Genomic DNA, 23,780 nt, shown 5'->3' on the forward strand with positions numbered 1-23,780 from the left:
GGCTACCGCTTTGTCTAGCATTACTGTTTTCCAGCTTATTTGCAACTAACATGCGTACAAGTTTACAGGTACTGTGCTATTTATTTCTATATGGAAAAAGTAAGACGAGCCTGATTACCAGGAAATCATGATTCAGGTTTTGTTTGCTTTCCTTCCATAAGGTGGCTCTGTTGTATCGTACTTACATTGTCCCATGACAGAACGTGTTATGAATCAACGACAGACCCATTTATTACACATGTTATTCAGAGACATATAGTATAATACGATGGAGCAGTACTGGTACTGTATTTCCTCGGCGCTGGATTGTAGGGGGAGATACCATTCCATGGCCTACGGGGTCAGTTGAGTTGAATCTCCTTCGCTATTTCGTATTGGGATATCTAAAGTCACTTGTATGAGACGCCAGTCGTACGGAAATAAGATTAGTTGCCAGAATTGTAATTGCCTGTGATCTGATTAGAAACACACCAGGGATATTTGTCAGTGCGCGTCAACATCTTGTTCGTTGATGTCTTGCTTGCACTGATGTTGATGACAGTCAGTTTCAGCACATTTTGTAAGACACAGTACAAATAGTACGTTCATTGTGTCAGGGATGGTATTCACAGTTAACTAACGTAAACAAAAACGTACACAATAATGTGATTTTATTCCTATTATCTCTTTAAGGGGAGGTTTTGTTTACAGATTTGATTTTTTTTAATTGCATTTTTGGATCCATAAAAGTGTTTAGAATCCACCCCTGAAACGGTTTTTCAGAATACGGAACGGAAATGTTTCTTATTCGCGATTGAACCAATAAATGCGCCTGCCTGAAATAGGCCTTATCACGCACCATTTTTTTTCTTTCGGGGGACGAGTTATTGTACCGGTGCTTTGGAGGAAACACACAAAATTCAAATGAATGTTTGAACGCGTGTGTTTGAAGATAGCCCCCAAGAATTTGCATTCTGGTGCGAAGACTGTGGAGATTGCGACTTTCCTGGCACTGAACAGCCTCAACGAAGAGTATTCACCAATTATGAAGACCATGACAACGATGGACGTCACCCTGGGACTCTATTCGACGCAGTTCGTCTAGCATTCGGACGACCACCGGATTCAAGAGGCCGAAAACCGTTTGTCACCGGCCGTACGAACGGCTCTGGAGCAGCGCAGGATGGCCCAGATCGAGCAGAACGCTCTCTATGAGGAAGAGGAAGGACTAGTTTATGGAACCTGAATAGCAGACTGAACGTAAGTTGCATAATATTGCATTTATATGTTGTCACGACTTCAAACGCGTTTTTCTCAAAATGGCTTTTTTTTATCGCGGGGTATGGTAACTTCAAATCTACTGAACCGATTGGCATGATTCTTTGTTTCCGACGAAGCTAACTAAATTGTCTAGGAGTTGTACCACTTTTATTCCGATCCATCAACTATAAATATTTGTAATTGGCCCACAAAGTCAAAAAATCGATGAAAAGAACCCTATTTTTTTCAAATCTGCATCTACATCTACATATACTCTCTGCAAATTACATTCAAGTGCCTGGCAGTGGGTTCATCGAACCACCTCCACAATTCTCTATTATTCCAATCCCGTATAGGGCGCAGAAAGAATGAACACTTGTAATTTTCCGTACGAGCTCTGATTTCCCTTATTTTATCGTGGTGATCGTTCCTCCCTATGTAGGTCGGTGTCAACAAAATATTTTCGCATTCGGAGGAGAAAGTTGGTGACTGGAATTTCGTGAGAAGATTCCGTCGCAACGAAAAACGCCTTTCTTTTAATGATTTCCAGCCCAAATCCTGTATTATTTCTGTGACACTCTCTCCCATATTTCGCGATAATACAAAACGTGCTGCCTTTCTTTGAACTTTTTCGATGTACTCCGTCAGTCCTATCTGGTTCAAATGGTTCAAATGGCTCTGAGCACTATGGGACTCAACTGCTGTGGTCATAAGTCCCCTAGAACTTAGAACTACTTAAACCTAACTAACCTAAGGACAGCACACAACACCCAGCCATCACGAGGCAGAGAAAATAGTCCTATCTGGTAAGGATCCCACACCGCGCAGCAGTATTCTAAAAGAAGACAGACAAGCGTAGTGCGCCCGCATCTCGTGGTCGTGCGGTAGCGTTCTCGCTTCCCACGCCCGGGTTCGATTCCCGGCGGGGTCAGGGATTTTCTCTGCCTCGTGATGGCTGGGTGTTGTGTGCTGTCCTTAGGTTAGTTAGGTTTAAGTAGTTCTAAGTTCTAGGGGACTTATGACCACAGCTGCTGAGTCCCATAGTGCTCAGAGCCATTTGAACCATTTTTGAAGCGTAGTGCAGGCAGTCTCCTTAGTAGGTCTGTTACATTTTCTAAGTGTCCTGCCAATAAAATGCAGTCTTTGGTTAGCAGTCCCCACAACATTTTGTACTCTGGCCACCATTTTGTTTACTGTGGTCCAAATAACTCAAGCGGGGTACAACTCCTAAAGAATCTTATATACTTCGCTAACTTCAACTCAGTTTTGATTTAAGACCAGCCGGATGACCTGTGACATACCGCGCGTGGAGGTCTACATCGAAATTTTGTTTCGTTCCGACGGCACTTCCGCCTTTGCTCTTCGACATTTCCGGTCGAAAAAATTCCAGTTTGTAGAGAAAATATCAATAAACATTTTGACCAAATTTGACATTGGTATCTATAACACATCCCAAGAAAAAAATTTCTCAAAGAACATGCTTTTTCCGGGCCAAAGATTGTAAACCTCTCCTTAAGCTGGCTTCTCCGACACCAGGTTCCCTACCCCAAATTCTTCAGTGGAGCATCCTCTATGTTCTGTTAAATGTTTGCACGCTCTAACGGAAACAGCCTTTAGAGAGATGGAATGTACCATCTGTGTCTCATGCAAGCGGCGCCGTGTAGTTTGCCACTCTAATTTTATCTTGGTGAGACTGCACTAAACCTTTCTGATAGAATGATGGGACACGTTAGGTACTTTAAGTTCGTCTATTCCTCATTCAACAGGCGACTGCAGCTTGGTGATTGAATGAGTATGTGAGATTAAAGGCATCATCGTAGGAGAGGAGGGACAGGTCCAGCATGGACAGAAGGTTCTAATGGCTCTGAGCACTATGCGACTTAAGTTCTGAGGTCGTCAGTCGCCTAGAACTTAGAACTAATTAAACCTAACTAACCTAAGGACATCACACACATCCATGCCCGAGGCAGGATTCGAACCTGCGACCGTAGCAGTCACGCGGTTCCAGCCTGAACCGCACGGCCACAACGGCCGGCTGGACAGAAGGGCTGGCCTGGGTCTTTCAGATGTTAACGGAAACTTCCCCCACACCGAAAGAGAGCGTTACTTCGAGCGTGACACAGACGCGCCTTGCGTGAGAAAGGTGGCAAACTTTGACGAAAGTCCCTTCCGACATCACGAAAGAGAATGTTATTTTTGAGTGAGATAGAGGTTCTGTATAAGGGATATAGCAATAGGCGGAACCGCAAATGGGAGAATAATTGGGTCTTTGAATTCTAACGAAAACGTTTCCCTACCACCATATAGAAAGAGCCAATTTTGAACATCAGAGAGACGTACAGGAGGAAAAAACGGACATAAAAACGCGTGACCTCTGACTGGAATGTTTCAAATCCACCGGTCGTCTTCCCACTCTGCCTGCGGCCGAGAGCCAGTTTGGAGGAGACGGAGACGGTCAAGGGTGAGAGGGAGACGGAGGGACGCTGAATTGTAAGCCTTGGGATGATCGGAAATTTTTAAATCCAGTCATCTCTTACCTTCTCCCTGTGGAAGCGAGACTAGCACTTGCGAGAGAGTGGGACTGGTTGGTTGGTTGCTTGATTCGGGGAGAGGGGACCAAACACCGAAGTCATCAGTCTCATCCGTTTTAGGGATGCATGGGGAAGGAAACCGGTCGTGCCCTTTCAAAGGAACCATCCCGACATTTTCCTGAAGCGATTTAGGGAAATCGCGGAAAACCTAAAACAGGATGGTCGGAAGCGGGTTTGAACTGTCGTCCCTCCGACTGCGAGTCCAGTGTGCTAACGACTTCCCTCGGTGAGAGGGTGGGATTGGCAGACGACAGAGTAAGGCATAGTTTCAGACGAGGATGGCATAATTGCGACATGAGAGACAGAGTATGACTGGTCACTTTCAAACTCAACACATTTAACCTTCTCCCACACAGAATGACCTCACTCGCACGAGAGCTTTTCAGGCAGACTACGTGGAGCGACGAGCGAGTGCGCAGGTAGTGTCCGACCGAGAGACATGCGCTGTGTCGGTTACGGTTGGTGTAGTAGGTGCGCCTGGTGGCTGCTCCAGGTCTCCTGCTGTTTTCGGAAGGTAGAAATTCAGCCCGTGTTAGGTCGCGTTCTTTTCGTTGAATTTTGATCACTTGATTCAGTGGAACAAGGGAGACGTTTGGGGTTATTCATACCGTCTCATAACGACTTTGGATTCAACAAAAATACCACGGGTGTCCGTTCTCCGCCAGGCTGCTTAATACTACTACCATTGTTTACAATACTCATCGTTAGTTTGCCGAGAAGGATGTTTCTCAAGTTTGTGTACAAGTTTATATTAAGTTCCACTCTCTACCACCTGAATCGTTGATCTCTTGTTATGCCCTATAATACTGACATTAAATGGGATACCATTTGACTGCATTTGGCGGTATACTGGATCTTATACTACTGCATATACACTGTGCGCAACTATTTCAACCGACAATGTTAATTTTCCTACAAATATCCCTGCTTTTATACTGATTTCCACTACTGTATAACATTTCATTAAACCTGCCCGCTAAAAACAATTTTACACACTGTGCCGTCTCCTGGCGAATTTTGCCCTGTGAATATGCTTGAAAAAACGACTTAAAGAAGACAATATATACTCTGTTAGTTTTCATTTGTCTGATAAAAGAGAAGACATTTTATCTTTTCGAGTAGTACGGCTGACCTAGCAAGACGCACTCTTCCTATGTTTCATATTAAGAGGTCTATAATAAGTGTATTAATTGTTAATTTATCCAAATCATTTTCAGAATACCGAATGTTATTTGTTATTATTGAAAACATCTTTTATTTATAGGAAAATTGTGTCCTGCAGCTATTAAAAATTTTATTAGCTGCCATTACGGTCAGTACAACTATTTTTAGTAATTACTGCTCTTCTAGCCCAGATATTATTGAGATAACTAATTTAGATTAGGCGTTTATGAATATATTAAAGTGTGTCAGTCATTATTTTTATATTCTAATGCAAATTTCGCCGTACTGGGCCACAGATATCGAGTGCGTTATTTTTCACGTAGGCGCCGTTACACAGAAAGCTGTAACTAAATATGCTTCATGCAATGAAAATTAACAAACGAATGTGCAACTAATAAATGCACATACATACCACCCCTAATTCTTCAGACGTTGAGACCAAAAGAGACAATGTTCATATGTTGTTTTTCCTTTGGTGTGCGATAACTTATCTGCACTATAACGTAACTTCGTTTCTAGCATTTGTAGACTTAGAGAAAGCTTTTGAAAATGTTGACTGGAATACTCTCTTTTAAATTCTACAGGTGGCAGGGGTAAAATACAGGGAGCGAAAGGCTACTTACAATTTGTACAGAAACCAGAGGCAGTTATAAGAGGCGAGGGACATGAAAGGGAATCAGTGGATGGGAAGGGAGTGAGACAAGGTTGTAGCCTCTCCCCAATGTTATTCAATCTGTATATTGAGCAAGCAGTAAATGAAACAAAAGAAAAATTCGGAGTAGGTATTAAAATCCATGGAGAAGAAATAAAAACTTTGAGGTTTGCCGATGACATTGTAATTCTGTCAGAGACAGCAAAGGACTTGGAAGAGCAGTTGAACGGAATGGTCAGTGTCTTGAAAGGAGGGTATAAGGTGAACATCAACAAAAGCAAAACAAGGATAATGGAATGTAGTCGAATTAAGTCGGGTGATGATGCGGGAATTAGATTAGGAAATGAGACACTACAAGTAGTAAAGGAGTTTTGCTATTTGGGGAGCAAAATAACTGATGATGGTCGAAGTAGAGAGAATATAAAATGTAGACTGGCAATGGCAAGGAAAGCGTTTCTCAAGAAGAGAAATTTGTTAACATCGAGTATAGATTGAAGTGTCAGGAAGTCGTTTCTGAAAGAATTTGTATGGAGTGTAGCCATTTATGGAAGTGAAACATGGACGATAAATAATTTGGACAAGAAGAGAATAGAAGCTTTCGAAATGTGGTGCTAAAGAAGAATTCTGAAGATTAGATGGGTAGATCACACAACTAATGAGGAGGTAGTGAATAGAATTGGGGAGAAGAGGAGCTTGTGGCACAACTTGACTAGAAGAGGGGATCGGTTGGTAGGACATGTTCTGAAGCATCAAGGGATCACCAACTTAGTATTGGAGGGCATCGTGGAGGGTAAAAATCGTAGAGGGAGACCAAGGGATGAATACAATAAGCAGATACAGACGGATGTAGGTTGCAGTAGATACTGGGAGATGAAGAAGCTTGCACAGGATAGAGTAGCATGGAGAGCTGCATCAAACCAGTCTCAGGACTGAAGTCCACAACAACAACAACAACAACAACGTAACTTCAATAAAAGGATATAATTGCAATCAGTTATTTAGCACACCGAAGTGTTGAGTGTAATAAGTTTGTGCTAACATTTATAGCGTTTAAAACATTGTAAGAAGAGCCGTGATAAAAATAATTAACCGCTATCTGTTTAAAGGACAATTTCAGACAACATGTTACAATTACATTAGACACAGATCATTCATTCACACACACACACACAAAAACACACACAGACACACACACACACACACACACACACAGTATATAATTACAGTACAACACGTTAGATAATCGACTAAGCTACCTCTAGTTATGAAACTTCCTGGCAGATTAAAACTGTGTGTCGGACCGAGACTCGAACTCGGGACCTTTGCCTTTCGTGGGCAAGTGCTCTACCATCTGAGCTACCCAAGCACGACTCACGCCCAATCCTCACAGCTTTACTTCTGCCAGTACCTCGTCTCCTACCTTCCTAGTTCTGCAAGGTTCGCAGGAGAGCTTCTGTTAAGTTTGGAAGGTAGGAGACGAGGTACTGGCAGAAGTAAAGCTGTGAGGACGGGCCGTGAGTCGTGCTTGAGTAGCTCAGTTGGTAGAGCACTTGCCCGCGAAAGGCAAAGGTCCCGAGTTCGAGTCTCGGTCTTGTAAACAGTTTTAATCTGTCAGGAAGCTTCATATCAGCGCACACTCCGCTGCAGAGTGAAAATCTCATACCACTAGTTAGCTTTCCTACCAGAGCGAGTATTACGGACGGGACGGTGTGCTTTCATTGATAATAAAAGCTTAGGCGTCTGTAGCAGGTAAGTGGAATGCCAACGAGTTATATTTGGGGAGGTTGACAATAACAGACTCTGACCCTTCTCGAGAACCGAACCACAGATCCGCGTATGTCACAGACAGGTGAGGAGGGGGGGTCGGGTGGAGCTTGTTACAGTGCCTGTTGGTCTCCATGCCACAAGGACTGAGCCCTATCTTTGAGGAGTAATTTAGATGCTGCAAGTGAATTATGACGCGTCTAAATGGGCTTGTCCATTACAGTGTTTAGGTCATGTGCAGGGCGGTGTGTGGGGGTACTCACCACGTCTTCGTGGTGTCTGGCGTCGAGCAGGTCGGCCCTGGAGAGGCGCTGCATGGACTGGTGTCTGCGCACGGCGGCCGCCTCGCCCTCCAGCATCTGCTGCTCCTCCTTCATGTCGAAGCTGCGGCTCAGCTTGTGCGCCAGCTCCTGCAACACGCCCGCTCGCACTCCGGCTGCTCGCGCCGACACAGTAACTTGCAAGCGCCGACACAGTGACTCAGAGACTGTACACTGATAAGCCAAAACATTACTACCACAGCCCACCGCGACGTTCGATGCCGCCTGATGGAGTTGCGGGAACGTCATGTGGTAACGAAAGTATGTAAGCGGAGCAGTCGCGGACGGGGATATGGGCTCCAATGTGGGAAATCCATTCAGACAAGCGCCTTTGACAAAGGGCGGATTATTAATACGCCGAGATTTTGAACGAGTGTCTCGAAAACGGCGAGGATGGTCGAATGCTCACGTGCTACTGTCGTGAGCATCTACGGAAAAAGGTAGAAGGACAGTGAAACTAACACTAGACACTAAATGACTGGACTTTCACGACACTGCACTGAACTTGAGATTCGGCGGCTTGTCTGCTCTGTAAAGTGGGATAGATGGTGATCTGTGGTATCTCTGCCGAAAGAGCACAACGCTGGTGCATGCACAAGTGTTTCGGAGCACAATGTTCATCATACATTGTTAAACATAGAGCCCCGCAGAAGATCACCCACACGTGTTCACATTTGATCCAGCAACATCGTCAATTACGATTGCAGTAGGCACGTGACTATTGGGATTCGACCGTCGATTAATGGAAACGAGTGGGCTCTTCGGATGAACCACATTTTTGTTGCTATAGGTTGATGGTCATCTCCACAAGCACCGTCATCGCGGTGAATGGCGGCTAGAAAAGTACAACGCCACGGACACAGGCTGGTGGGAGTATTATTATACTACACTCATGCTCATAAATAAAGGATAATGCTGATACATGGTGAAACAACGCTCTGGTGGGCGATTTGCGGGTTTAAATCACTTCGGGGTATGACCATGCGGTGCATTGGACCTGCGGTCGTCGCACGGTGGCGCTGGCAGCAGTCCATATGCGCAGAAGTGTGTTGGTGCATGTCAGAGTACGGTGCAGCGAGTAATTGTGCAGAAGTTTTCTGAGTTGCTAATAGTGAATGCGTGTTTAAAATGGCTCAAAGGACACACATTGATGACGTTATCAAGGGCAGAATACTAGGATGACTGGAGGCTGGTCAAACACAGCAGGTCGTAGCACGGGCCCTCCGTGTGCCACAAAGTGTGATCTCAAGATTATGGCAACAATTCTAGCAGACAGGGAACGTGTCCAGGCGCTACAGTACGGGACGTCCACGGTGTACAGCACCACAAGAAGACCGATATCTTACCATCAGTGCCCGCAGACGGCCACGGAGTACTGCAGCTAGCCTATCTCAGGACCTAACCGCAGCCACTGGAACAGTTGTCTCCAGACACGCAGTCTACAGACAACTGAAGAGACACGGTTTATTCGCCCAGAGACTTGCAAGGTGCATCCCACTGACCCCTGGTCACAGGAGAGCCCGTAAAGCCTGGTGTCAAGAACACAGTACATGTTCATTGGAACAGTGGTCCCAGGTCATGTTGACGGACAGGTCCAGATATAGTGAGTGTGAACAGTGATTCTCGCCTGGTTTTTCATGTGGCATGAACCAGGAACCAGACACCAACCCCTTAATGTCCTTGAAAGGGACCAGTATGGAGGTTGTGGTTTGATGGTGTTGGGTGGGATTATGATTGGTGCACGTACACCCCTGCATGTCTTTGACAGAGGAATTGTAACGGTTCAGGTGTATCGGGACATCATTTCGCACCAGTAAGTCCGCCTTTTCAGGGGTGCAGTGGGTCCCACCTTCCTCCTGATGGATGATAACGCACGGCCTTACTGAGCTGCCATCGTGGAGGAGTACCTTGAAACAGAAGATATCAGGCCAAGGGAGTGGCCTGCCTGTTTTCCATACCTAAACCCCATCGAGCAGATCTGGGATGCTCTGGGTCGACGTATCGCTGTACGTCTTCAAACCACTACAGCACTTCAGGAGCTCCGACAGGCACTGGTGCAGGAATGGGAGACTATAGCCCAGCAGCTACTCGACCACTTGATGCAGAGTATGCTAACCCGTTGTGCGGCCTGTGGACGTGTGCATGGTGGTCATATCCCATATTGATGCTGGGGTACTTGCACAAGAAACAGTGGCGTTTTGCAGCACATGTGTTTCGGGACGGTTTCCTCAACTTATCGCCAATACCGTGGCCTTACAGATCTGTGTCGTGTGTGTTCCCTATGTGCGTATACTACTAGCGCCAGCTTTGTGTAGTGCCACGTTGTGTGGCACCACATTCTGCAATTATCCTTAATTTATGAGCATCAGTGTATGTGAGACGTTCTATTGCGCTTGCGTGGGACCTGTGGTAGTAATCGAAGACACGCTGACAGCTGCGAACGACCTGGATCCCTTCATGCTTGATGTCATCCCCGCAGACGATGTCATCTTTCAGCAACATAAATGTCTGTGTTTCGGAGCGAGACTCGTGTTACAGCGGTTTGAGGAGCATTATAGAGAACTCACGGTGTTGTCTCGGCGACCAAATTCGCCCGCTCCTATGGAGCCCATGTGGGTCGCTATTAGGCGTCATCACCGCGTACGCAAATCAGCGGCCCGTTATTTGTGCCAATTCCCTGACCTGTGTGTTACACAGATACCTCCGAGCACCTATCAAAAAACTGTCGCACCACTAATACGCACACTTAGTGATGACTTAATTCCAAAGACTGACAGACAAGCTATTAAGCAGGCGCTCATAATATTTTGGCTCATCACTGTATAAGCGTCGAGGGAGTAACAAAAAGCTACGGCCAAAGTTTCAGGGAACATTCCTCACACACAGATGAACAAAGTGTGTTACATGGTCATAAATCTGGATACGCTTTATTTCCTTCTTAGAGCTCATTTTCTACTTTTCCTCACAACCATTGATCATGGGAAACAGACAGAAGCAGATTGCACCAGCATTACATGAAATGTTCAAAATACCCTCTGGCTTACGTTTTGTTAGAGTAAGCAGTAAGTTGTATTTCGTAGGTTCACTACCAGGATTAGTTGTTCCAACTGAACGTAGTTAATGTAGACAAGGGACTCCCTTCATTGCTTGTGTTGATATCTGCATCTACATGATTACTCTCCAATTCACAATTATGTGGCTGGCAGAGGATTCATTGAACCACCTCCAAGTTATTTCTCTACCATTCCGCCCTCTATTGGTGCGCGGGAAAAGCGACAACTTAAATCTTACCGTGCGAACTCTGATTACTCTTATTTTATCATGATGATCGTTTCTCCCTATGTATGTGGGCTCCAACAGAATATTTTCGCACTCGAAGGGGACAGTTAGTGATTGAAATTTCGAGAAGATCCACCCGCAACGAGAAACGGCTCTGTTTTAATGATTGCCACCGCAATTCACGCACCATGACCGTGGCACTCTCTCCACTGTTCCTCGATAATACAAAACGAGCCGCCCTTCTTTGAATTTTTCGAAGTCCCCGTCAGTCACATCTGATTGGAATCCCACAACGCACAGCAATACTCCAGCAGAGGGTGGACGAGCGTGGTGTAAGCAGTCTGTTGCATTTTCTAAGTGGTCTGCCATTAAATTACAGTCTTTGGTTTGCTTTACCTACAACATTATCTATTTGATCGTCGCAGTTTACATTATTTGAAACTGTAATCATTAATACTTAGCTGAATTTACAGCCTTCAGATTTGTGCCATTTATCGTGTAGCGGATTTCTTTTAGTACTCATATGGATGACTTCACACTTTTCATTATTTAGAGTCAATTTCCACTTTCGCACCATACACACGTCGCGTCTAAATCATTTTGCAATTCGTTTTGATCATCTGATGACTTTACAAGGCGATAAATAACTGCATCATCTGCAAACGATCTAAAAGGCTGCTCGAATTGTTTCCTATGTCACTTATGTAGATCAGGAACGGCAGAGGGCCTGTAACGCTTCCTTTGGGAACGCCAGATATTACTTCCGTTTTATTCGATGACTTTCCCTCAGTTACTACCAACTGTGAACTTTCTAACAGGAAATCACGAATCATACGACTGAGGTGATACTTAATAGACTAACTTCTTTGCTCTACTAGAATCAGGCATGTAGCATCAGTTGTTTACTGTTCATCACGGACTTGATTTTCGCCACAGTGCAATGGAAGTGTACTCAAATGTGGAGTTGCCAGATCCGCATTTGCTGTACGGATCAGCAGATGCTAATAGCCGAGGTGATCGTCGTTTGTATGGGGAAAGATTTCCAGGACGACGGTGACCCGACAGGAGAACGTTAGAGGCAAATGATCGTCTTCTTAGGGAACATGGGACGTTTAAGACTCCAACTCACGATGGGGGAGGGGGGCGGGGAGGAGGAGGCCAGGAAGGACGAGGACATCTCAACTGGAACTTCTTTAGCTGCAACAGGTGAAGTTGACCACATAACTGTCTGGAGAGTGCTAATACGGAAATGAAACTTTTCCATTTACATGTCCATGGAACATGCTTTTCCCTCTACATGTGAGGAAAGGTTGGTCTTACCTTTTCGTTACTCCATGTATACTGTTCTCACGCTGACATAGTAGCTCATGCACCATTCAAATACTGACACAGCAACTTATCGACTGCACTCGCACCGGCGCACTCCTCCACAGCAACTGATGACCTGATGAAAGCCAACTTTTCGTATCCTACCTACGAGACACTTTCCCCAACCTTGACAACCAATTTCAAACGCCCCATGACCCCTTATGTCCACGAACACACTGGCACCAAGGCACTCAGCTCGCTCCCAACTTCCAGTACTTGGACTGCAACGATCACAGCACACTATATTAAAGCAACAGTTACAAAAAATCACCACACAGACCTAGCCATGATTCCATTACACACCGCCACATTAAGGAACGAACATTAGCCTCTCTGTAAATCCTTATTATCTCACATCCTACATACCGAATTATATCTTGAGCCGAGGAGATCTGAAAAGTCCTTCTCTTCCTCAAACACAGTGAACCAACCAACAACATCTCTTCCTTCCGACACATTAGCCTTATCTTAGTCGTCAGTAAGTTTCTTGGATACATCCATATCCAATTTATCTATAAAGATGACTTCCATTTCAATATCACCAAATGTGGCTTCCATCCCAATTTCTCTACGGGCGACCAATTCCTCCATTTTTACCACCTCCACCACCAATGTCGCAATGAGTGCCGGCCTCCCTCTTTCTTTCCTTAGATATTGAGAAAGCTGATGATTATGTATGGTATTCCGTTTTCCTCATCAAACTCTACTGGTATGCACTTCCAACCAAATACATCCACCCAAATATCTGCTTTCTCACTAAATGTCGATAAACAACACACCGTCCTGTATTATCCATCCAAATGCAGTCCGCCAAGAATCCATCCGATCACTGTTCATTTAAGCCATAAACACAGCCATTGTCCCAAAACACCCCTCGCATGTACCTTTGTACCTGCTCTGATTGCTAATGGAACTGCTTACTTCGCCACTCATCCTATCCTTCAACTATTCCAACGACTCCTTCAACTTCACCCACACAACTTCACGGTGTACTTCTCCACCAGTCTCTGAAAAACCACGCCACGATCATAGAAAAAAACTGCCTCGGCTTTTCATTCAAAAGACCTCTACCCCACAGCCCACAACCGTCCAGTCAGCGTAACTAAAACGCTAAATACCTTCCATAATTGTCAGTCTAAAACTAAGATGGAATCCCCACTTACTAACTATCCAGAAGAAGTCCCACAGAAGACTAAAATTACTACCAGGACGAACATGGTGACTAAATCCCCGTACAAATCTCGTTACCTATGCCATTGTTACGTGCATCTCCCCTCTCTCCTATCACTCCCGCCAAAACCTAGATCACCATGCATTCCACTTGACTTCCATATCCATCTGCCCTTCCGTGTCTGTCTCCTTTATCGTGCAATCAAATTTCTCTGCAATATTTGGAACACCTGCACCTATCATGCATTGTCTCAACGCCGTGTAGCCTCCCACATCCTTGAGACCCCTGGCCTGCTGGCACGCCTCTGTCAACATGTCCTACTTTCCCTCCATCTCCAGGAACTTCATACTCTTTACAAATATAATTTCAACCGCGTTCCCCTCCCTGAATGTGAACTCATTCCTGAGATCTACTCCTTTCAACCATCACACAACCTATCTGCCACGCTCAAAATCTACAGTTTCCTTGCCCAGCTGGCATCCCACTAATACCTAATATCCGCAGCTAATCTCAGTTCTTTCCCACAAAGATATACTTCGTCCTTCTCCATCCAACATCCTCTCCCATACCTCATACATTCCGGTCCTCACTCAAAGTTTTCGGGAGTCCACATCACATCATCATCTTTTTTTTTTACGAACGCTATCAGCTGTATCTTACACCCACTGTTTATTTTAATCTGAGCTATTTTTTCCTAAAATACACGGCTGGAGAGCAACAACACGATCGCTGCCACTTCACAATAAATATATCTCGCAATGACAGAGTGACTCATATACTGTGACATCCTCACACATTACCTTATTTACATACAGTACTCGCCCCGATCCATGACACAATAAGTTACATACTATAGATGTGCTGAACTTACATACTGTGCTCGCACTGGCACGGTAACTTATTTAGTATACTCACGCCAATCGAGTAACTTATATACTCTACCAACACTGTAACTCATAAATTATACTCGTGCCGACAGAGAAACATATAAAGGAGGTGAGGCAGCTAAGGCGTGCCACCGCAAATACACTGCCTAACGCAATAGTTGAAGCACCCAGAAAGCGTGTAACTTCGTACGCTTACACACCATCAGTGGATATGTAAATGATAAGGGTTGCAATTCTGTGTAACAGGTAGAACTCCCACCATAGTGCATTGCTCTTATTCTTGTTTAGTTTTGTTCACAGGCCTGGTAGGGCACATAAGAGGCGTCAACAGCATCAGATGTTGAGTGATCATTGTTAATTACATACACATGCCACACACTCATGTGAGACAGCGTTATGAGCACCCAACAGAATTTGAAAGAGGCCTCATTGAGAGTCTCCATTTGATCGGTTGACGAACTCGTGCAATATCCAGATTTGTGGGGGCATCCGAATATGACAGTGGTCTAATGCTGGACTGCGAGGGAACATGAGAGCAGGCATACTTGTCGGAAGGTTCCAATCGACAATGTCTGACCAAGACAAGGGTGGATCGCTGTAATGAGCACCAAGTACATTGTAGCCCCTTCACATCTAAGTGTGCCGTCCGACAACATGTAATGGACTCCCTGAAACATTCCGTGGCGTACTGTACCGTTGGTCGGGGGGTTGCAGCAGCCGGACTAAGGAATTATCGTCCCATGCTGTCAACACCTCAACACAAACGGCTGCATTTGGACTAGTGCTGTGACCGGGAAGCATGGTTGCTGATCAACAGCGTCACATTGTGTTCAGTGAAGAATTATGGTTTTGTACTACCATAACTGACCATCATCGATGAGTATGGTGAAGACTTGGGGAGAAGTTCCATTCCTTCAATTACTCCAGGTGTTTTGGTGTGGGGAGCCATTGAGTATGGTTTCAGGTCATGGCTGGTAGTGATTGAGGGAAATATGGCAGCACAATGGTATACCACGAACGTACTGCCTTCTCACGTGTTACCTCTCTTGTGGCAGTATAGGGGGTGCCATTTTTCAACACGCAAATGGCCAGCAAGTACTCCAGATCTGTCGCCGACAGAACATGTGTGGGTCCACCTCGGATGTCAACTTTGTCCCAGTACCAGTATCCCGGATATCGACAGTTGTGAGCTGTCTTGCCCCAGGAGAGGATACTGTAGTGTTCTGCGGTCGGCGGGAAAGAACTGACAGTCAATTTGAACACAATTGTAATTAAAGAAAAACGCCTTCTTGGAGTGTTAAACGCAAGAATAAACAGAGAAATACCTCAAAACTCTTGTTGTGGCAAACCAGATAATGAAACAAAACAATGGAAGAAAATACTGACCAAAATCCACACTAAAAAATACAATTTGCTACTACAATGCTACGGCGAGTGAATACAATGCTAGGGCCGGCGTAAGTACTAGCCAGAGCTGTTCCTAGCGGTTGGTATATACTGCCGGTCGGACAGTCTAGGCATGCTTAATAAACCAGGTCGGCGGAGTGTTACATGAGTCATATGAGTTCCAATCGGTGGAACACTGTCACACGTTGTCTGGCGAAGTAGTTACATTTTTATATGGAAAGTCTGTTATTGTTTCTGCCCACTGGCGAAGTTTCTCTCCGCGCTCCTGAAAGGAGGCCGGCAACCCATCTTGCGAGTCGGTTGTGCGGGCCCTCTAACAATAAGGGACCGTTACGACAGATACGATGGCTTTAGGACAACCTTTTCAATTGAATCGGTACATAAATCCAGGCTAGAGTAGGTGAAACGTCGTACTGATAAAGGGTTCACACTAACTACCAAGTTCTTTGCAAATTTGACTCGATTTTGTAATCGCTGAAATAACATCACACATCCTCTCAACCTGTGAAGTTACATTTCATTTCCTCCCCTTCTGGGTGTTTCACTGTGTATGTCCACAATAAGTAAATGTATCGAGCTGCGACTTTCGCCAAGCTATAACAGACAATATCTACAATTTTCTAACGTGCACAAGTAATTTTTAGGGTCTATAGCTGCCTAATTATGTCAATGATTTGTTTGTAACGGAACTACATAAATTTTCCCTTACTAATGTGTAGTAACTAAATATCAGTGAAGCAAACCACTGTTCCACACATGGCTGGCATACAGTACCAAATGTAAGCAAACATGTAATTCAGGCACAGTTCGTTTGATCATCATTACGACTCTGATACGAAGATCATAAAATGGTAATCTTGAGCACTGACACTTTCTGTAAACCGGTTCTTTATTGACAATACTGGACGTTGAATTTCATCTGGAGTCGAAGCACAACAGACTCATGCTACACGGGTTTTGATGTCTTTGGGAGTGGTTAGTGTTGCAGTCTAGGGATGTCAAGTCTCGTGAGAGTGGATGCCGTTTTATATTTCCCGAACGACCGATCCAACAATCTGTAAATGTTCTGTTAACAGTGTCTGCAATTATCTGTACGTAATGGGCGAGACAGCTGTCATGTTGCTGTCTCACGGGTTGCTTTATGTTCAGTGGGATGCCTTCCAACTACTTCACCAGTATTTCTAGTAGGAGTTGTAGACACTTTTATGGATATTTAGAGTACCATCAGTAAAACAGAGACCAATAATACGAGTCCTTAAAAGCACGCACCAAACATTGACAGCCCAAGGTTGTTGTTTAACCACTTATTCCTTGAGATGACCAATAACGCGTATTATGAAGACGGGTTTGCATATGGTTTGCGAACGATGATTCATCTATAAACAAAAACTTGCACAGAAATGCCGAATCACTTTGCAATTTTTGTTGCTACCATTAGGAGAACTGTAACCGATTTTGAAAGTCATTAGTATGATGCTGTTGATGGAGCGAATGTGGGAAGAACAAAAAACGTTGCAGTGTGGTATTCGCAGAGCACTCCTTTGTCTTAGAGCTCTTCACATTAAAGCTTCCCCTTGGAGACATATGGATTGTGTGTTACCATGTTACCAGACCTGAACTTCTAGATGCATCTCATTAATGGCTGTCCGTATTCGTTGCTGTGGTTTAGTCTTCACATTTTCAGTATCTTGAAGTCTTATTATGGTGTTTGTAATAACAGATTGTGAGAATTCAGCACGATCAGGATAGCTTTCAGCATACTATCGGAACGCTGTTCTAACAGTTTAGCGCCATTCCCCATAACGAAAAACCGTATCCACTTGTTCTAACTGCGAGAGTGAGTTTCTGAATATGATGATGATGTTTGGTTCGTGGGGCGCTCAACTGCGCGGTTATCAGCGCCCGTACAAATTCCCAACCTTTGCTCAGTCCAATCTCCCCACCTTCATGACGAAATGATGAGGACAACACAAACACCCAGTCGTCTCGAGGCAGGTGGAATCCCTGACCCCACCGGGAATCGAACCCGGCACCCCGTGCTCGGGAAGCGAGAACGCGACCGCGAGACCACAGTTTCTGAGTAGCTTCACGAAAAAACTGTCTCATCGCTACAACAGAACGATGGACTTCATGCGCACAGGTAAACACACGAACTATACCTGTGTTACGTGTTTACCTACATTGTTCTGGATATGCAGGGCGGGCAAAATAAAACTGGCTCGGAATATGCGAAGGGCGTTCAACAAGCAATGGAAAACATTTTCTTTTTCTGAAAACAGGTTGGTTTAATTTAGGATTCGAACACATCATAATATTCTCCACTCATTGGGCTACAAAACCCTACTTTTCAACATAATCTCCGGTCATTGCGACAGCCTTACACCATTACACACCATTACACCATTACACACATTACCACTCTGTTGGTCGACGTCGGAGCCAACGTGTCGCTGCATCAATAACCTCCCCATCATCCACGAACTGCTTCCCACGGAGTGCATCCTTCATTGGGACAAACAGTTGGAAATCGGAAGGTGCGAGGCCCGGGCTGTACGGTGCATGAGAAAGAACAGTCCAATGAAGTTCTGTGAGCTACTCTCAGGTGTGCAGACTTGTGTGAGGCCTTGCCTTGTCATGGAGATGGAGAAGTTCGTTTGGATTTTTGTGGAGACGATCGCGCTGAACAATTTTCTGAGGGTAGCACAATACACTTCAGAGTTGATCGCTGCACCTTGAGGGAGGGTTTGTTTTCGGTTCGAAGAGATGAACCCATGTTTCGTCGGCTGTATCGATGCTCGACAAGAAACAATCATGATAAGCCTCGTAACATGCAAGCAACTCTACAGAGACGGACCTTCGTTGCTCTTTATGTTCTTCTCTTAGGCGGCGAGGAAACCAGCGGACACACACACCTTTGGGTGGACGACTGTGTTAGCACTACCAACAGAGACGTCCAGCTTTGTAGCGAGATGTTTGATTGTGATCCTACCATCACCTCGAATGAGAGTGTCCGCACGCTCCAGTATTGCACTGTGTGCGGCGGCTGGTACGCGAGAGATCAGATAGTCTAGTGCGACGTTGTTGCAGTTATGTCAGGCCCTCGCCCAACGACTCAGAGTGCTTTTGTTCACTGCCAGACCTCCGTAGACATTCTGCAGTCGCCTGTGAATTTCCGCCAAAAGAAATTCAGTGGCAACTCTCTGCTTGGAACGCGTCTCCATTACAGGCACCGCTTTGAAAGCTATGAACAGCGCCGTCACCTATCGGAATTTGATGAAACTATAGGAACTGAAGCGGGAATATTTCACGCTTCCCCACAACAAATTCCGCATTTTTTCATCCGAAACTGGCCGAGAAGAAACATATGTTGCATTAGTTATTGAACGCCCACGTATTTCGGACACCTTAAGATAGACAAGCCTGCTCGAGGTGCGGAAGGTGTAAGCTGGGTTGCCTTTCTCGTTGTACGAATTATTTTTCCGGGCCTTTTATTTTACCCAGCCTGCTCTTGGAGTTGACCTATCTTAAGTGCCCCACGCTGAAAATTCTACACACGCTGGCACAGCAACGTGTGTAGCGTACATGCAATGACACTGTAAAGATCGATAGGATGTCACAGAACAGAACGGAACATTAAAACGTTCCACAATACATTTCAAATCGCAAAATTCACACACTGTAAACGGAAGGGAACGGTAGGTCACCGTCAACGTTTCTCGGGAAAGAAAAATTTATCGTTGAAGGGGTCTGCTGACATTGGAAGGTAATCTAATCTTGCCGCACTGACTCGTGTTACAGTGTTGGGTTTTATACTTATTTTACCACTTGCATTCTCTTCGTGACATATTGCGAAAGTTGCATGAGGACTTAATAATTTTCTCTCCAACGATCTCCCACAAAAGAATCTCAGTACATGAAAGCGAAAAATTATTTAGGATTTACTGTAGGTGGAGAAAGCCTACACCATTCCAAAATAACAATCCAAATAGGTCAGGAGATTTTTTAATAAAAATTGTTTCAGCAGTGAAACAGTCAGTTGCAATGAGCGATTTGTCGTTAATTGGCAACTACAATGAAACAAAGATACAATGGATAAGGTAAAAAAATAGTATCTGCTGCCTCCTAAACATTTTTTTGTTATGTTTGTAAGTATTTATTTTTCTGAACAAGTAAATTTTTATATTTATACGATACTTTATCTCGACTTTCGCCATTAAGAAACTCCGCTACTATTGTTGGTTCCTTAATGCTGTTACTGCAGTGCGACTTTAAGACAATCGGTCTCCCGCAACCTCTCTTTCACAGGCCACTACCAGGAGGAGTGACGCATTGCATTGATGTTTCGACTAGTGTGAACACACCGCCATTTGACTGCACAGCCCCATTGATGTCCTGAGTAAATGAACCTCTGCTTATTTTCTGCTCGTGCAAACGAAGTACCCACAATGGATCTCTAAAAATGTGTGTCCTCGAAAGAAAGTGCCGTCAGTACGGTCTGAGCATTTGTGCAGACCCATTGCGACTTCTTAAGATTACGGAAAATTTCTCTCCATGCCACAGCCACCTAAAAAATAGAGTAGATGTCACAGGGGTATTGTGCTCAGGCTTCTTTTTACGAAGAAGTTGGTGAATGCAGTGTAGTGCGCAGCTTCTGGTTTTCAGTGTGTGGGTAGTGGTAGGTAACAAAGTAAAATAGAAAGACTACATGTACTTTCTTCAGTTACGGGAACCTTAACGTCTCTGGATTGACTCCCGAGAAGGTGCGAAATACACGACAACAGATTTTGAAATTGCCATTATTATAAATATAAAACTCAGACAGATTATTTCACTTGACTGGGGACGTCTGGTAATGCCTTGATTTCTGTAAGTTATGGAATACTTTTCCTATTCTCAGTGCCCGGATGAGGATTGTGAAAGCGCGTACTGGCATGATGAAGTCAGTCAGTAGGCAGTCAGAAAGCAAGCAGTTTACTGCAGCGCTCTCCTTTGTGATCTGATACTGAATGTCGACTGGACATTTCTTTATTTTTTATTTTACGAAAAACTATCCACCTCCTAATTTATAAGCACAATATACACTATACGCCAAAGAAACTGGTATAGGCATGCGTTTTCAAACACGGAGATATGTAAACAGGCAGAATACAGCGCTGCGGTCGGAAACGTCTATATAAGACAACAAGTGTCTGGCGCAGTTGTTAGAGTCGGTTACTGCTGCTACAATTGCAGGTTATCAAGCTTTAAGTAAGTTTGAACATGGTGTTATAGTTGGCGCACGAGCGATGGGACACGGCATCTCCGACGTAGCGATGAAGTAGGGATTTTGCCGTACGAGCGTTTCACGAGTGGACCGTGAATATCAGGAATCCGGCGAAACATCAAATCTCCGACATCGCTGCGGCCGGTAAAAGATCCTGCAAGTACTGGACAAACTACTACTGAAGAGAATCGTTCAACGTGACAGAGGTGCAACCCTTCCGCAAATTGCTGCAGATTTCAATTCTGGGCCTTCAACAAGTGTCAGCGTGCGAACTGTTCAATGAAACATCATCGGTATGGGCTTTCGAAGCCGAAGGGCCACGCGTGTGCCCTTTATGACTGCACGACACAAAGTTTTGCGCCTAGCCTGGGCCCGTCAACTCCGACATCGGGCTGTTGATGACTGGAAGTATGTTACCTGGTCGGACGTGTCTCGTTTCAAATTGTATCGAGTGGATGAACGTCTATGGGTATGGAGACAACCTTATGAATCCATGGACCCTGCATGTCAGCAGGGGACTGTTCTAGCCGGTGAAGGCTCTGTAATGGTGTGGGGTGAGTGCAGTTGGAGTGATATGGGACACCTGATACGTCTAGATAAGACTACGACAGGTGACACGTACGTATGCATCCTGTCTGATTTCCTGCATCCGTTCACGTTCATTGTGCATTCCGACGGACTTGAGCAATTCCAGCAGGACAATGCGACACGTCCCGAATTGCTACAAAGTGGCTCCTGGAACACTCTTCTGAGTTTAAACACTGCCGCTGGCCTCCAAACTCCCCAGACATGAACGTTACTGAGCATATCTGGGATGCCTTGCAACGTGCTGTTCAGAAGGAATTTCCACCCCCTCGCACTCTTACGGATTTATGGACAGCCCTGTTGGATTCATGGTGTCAGTTCCTTCCAGCACTGGTTCAGACATTAATCCGGCTCTTCTACGTGCTTACGGAGCACTGCAGGATACGAGGCATGTGTACCACTTTCTTTGACTCGTTAGTGTATAAACACAATATAGACTAAAACAGGAGTTCGTCAAGTAATCAGTACGACTGATGAGATATCTGGGAAGAGCTTAACCCTAGCCATTATAATTTAGGGAGTGACTGACTGTCCATTCACATGGTGCATCCCTATCCCAAATTATAAGGGCGAGAAAAATGAGGTGACAAGAAAATAAGCCAGGTTTACAACGAACACTTCACACTATCAATGACACCTTTATTGTGTTTGCTTTTTGGTATCTTGTGATCTATCCTTAGATCACGTTACCAATCTGCACTGCTTTATATCATCTCAAAATATTTGATTTTCTTTTAAGGAAATCAGTTATTAATGGCTTCTTAGAATAGGCGAAGCTTAAGATATGGATTCGCATCAGACAGAATTTATCAACACTGACAGTGGGTAACTGGAATGGTCGGTGTATTGGTTTTCGAATGTTCCCAGCTAGAAAATCAGTCGACGTACTCCAACAGAATAAAATAAAGAAAAAGTTAAAGCAGCAGGGAAAAAAATGGAGAACTTTTTCGAAGCAGTTGAAAAATGACCTGTATGACCGAAAGTTAGTGAACCATATCTTCATCCAGAAACACTGTTACACCTACTACGATATGGAAAAAATAAACGAACATTACTTTGGTGAAGACCTGCAGTGTTTGCCTCAAGTGCATATAAACCTCAACAACTAATGCAACAACTTAACTCACCAAGTAAGAAAACAGGTCTGAAAAATCAGTCACACTGACACTTAAAACAATGGACATCTTTCATGAAAATGCTTAAGCAAATCAGGACAAATCACCAAGAAAAAAGGCAGGAGCCCTCTTAAAAAATAAAAGGGAAAAAACAGAGGAACAAGACCTGACTGAAATATTTTTGATAAGCTAAACAGTGTTTTCAGACTAATATAATGGAAAATGCAAGTTCACAGTCATTGTGTATTGCCAGTTCTGAATTACGGCGGAGAAACGAAGTTTCAGTGAGCAAAACCGTTGAGAAACTGAGGGTTGCGCAGTGGGCGATGGCAAGATAAATGTTGGGAAGAGAGGTAGGAGAACAAAAAGAAACTGATCTAATGACAGACGTCATTATGATTGTAATGAAAACGAAATGGAAGTAGGCAGGTAGAACATGGAGCCAGGCGAATGGTTGAGAGATAGGCCACATAAATTCTTTCCAACGAAGAAGAAAAGACAGAGAGAAATTACCTCACTGAAGGTGGGTAGCTGAGAATATAAAACGAGTAGGGATAACATTGATGCGTCAAACTGTAACCGCAATGCATGGAGAAGTGTAGGGGGGGCCTTTGTCCAGCACTGGATGTCAAATGGCTGAGAACTGATGTTGGTGATAACAATGATAATTACAACAATTTAAAAAGTCATAAGTTGCTCAACGACAGTCCAAGAATCAAGAGAGCGCTATTCTGTCAAATACACTTTCATTGTGATGAGATTATTGTGTTTCTTATTTTTAATGACATCTTGTTTCTGTTCATCGCAGCATGTTCCCATTTACCGTTTAGCGTTAAAATGGACAGTTAAGGGTGTAAGGCGGGGGGGACAAGGGATATCAGCGTAACAACGTCCCGTCCAACACCACCCTTGCCTTGATTTATGTGTGGGAAACGGTGCATCCGGTCTGGAAACTCACGAAAGGTAAAAACTATT

The 23,780-nt window shown here is 44.5% G+C and overlaps 1 protein-coding gene across 1 annotated transcript in view; it reads right to left on the reverse strand.

The window, feature by feature from the left end:
* LOC126484699 (whirlin-like) overlaps nt 1-23,780 on the reverse strand; it is a 157,397-nt gene that overhangs the window by 126,163 nt on the left and 7,454 nt on the right. Inside the window, exon 2 of the mRNA XM_050108295.1 lies at nt 7,674-7,820. Within this exon, the coding sequence (XP_049964252.1) occupies nt 7,674-7,820 (147 nt within the window). The remainder of the gene's footprint in view (nt 1-7,673; nt 7,821-23,780) is intronic.

The sequence above is a fragment of the Schistocerca serialis genome, chromosome 6 (genome assembly GCF_023864345.2).
Source record: "Schistocerca serialis cubense isolate TAMUIC-IGC-003099 chromosome 6, iqSchSeri2.2, whole genome shotgun sequence".
In the NCBI taxonomy this organism is placed as follows: Eukaryota; Metazoa; Arthropoda; class Insecta; order Orthoptera; family Acrididae; genus Schistocerca; species Schistocerca serialis.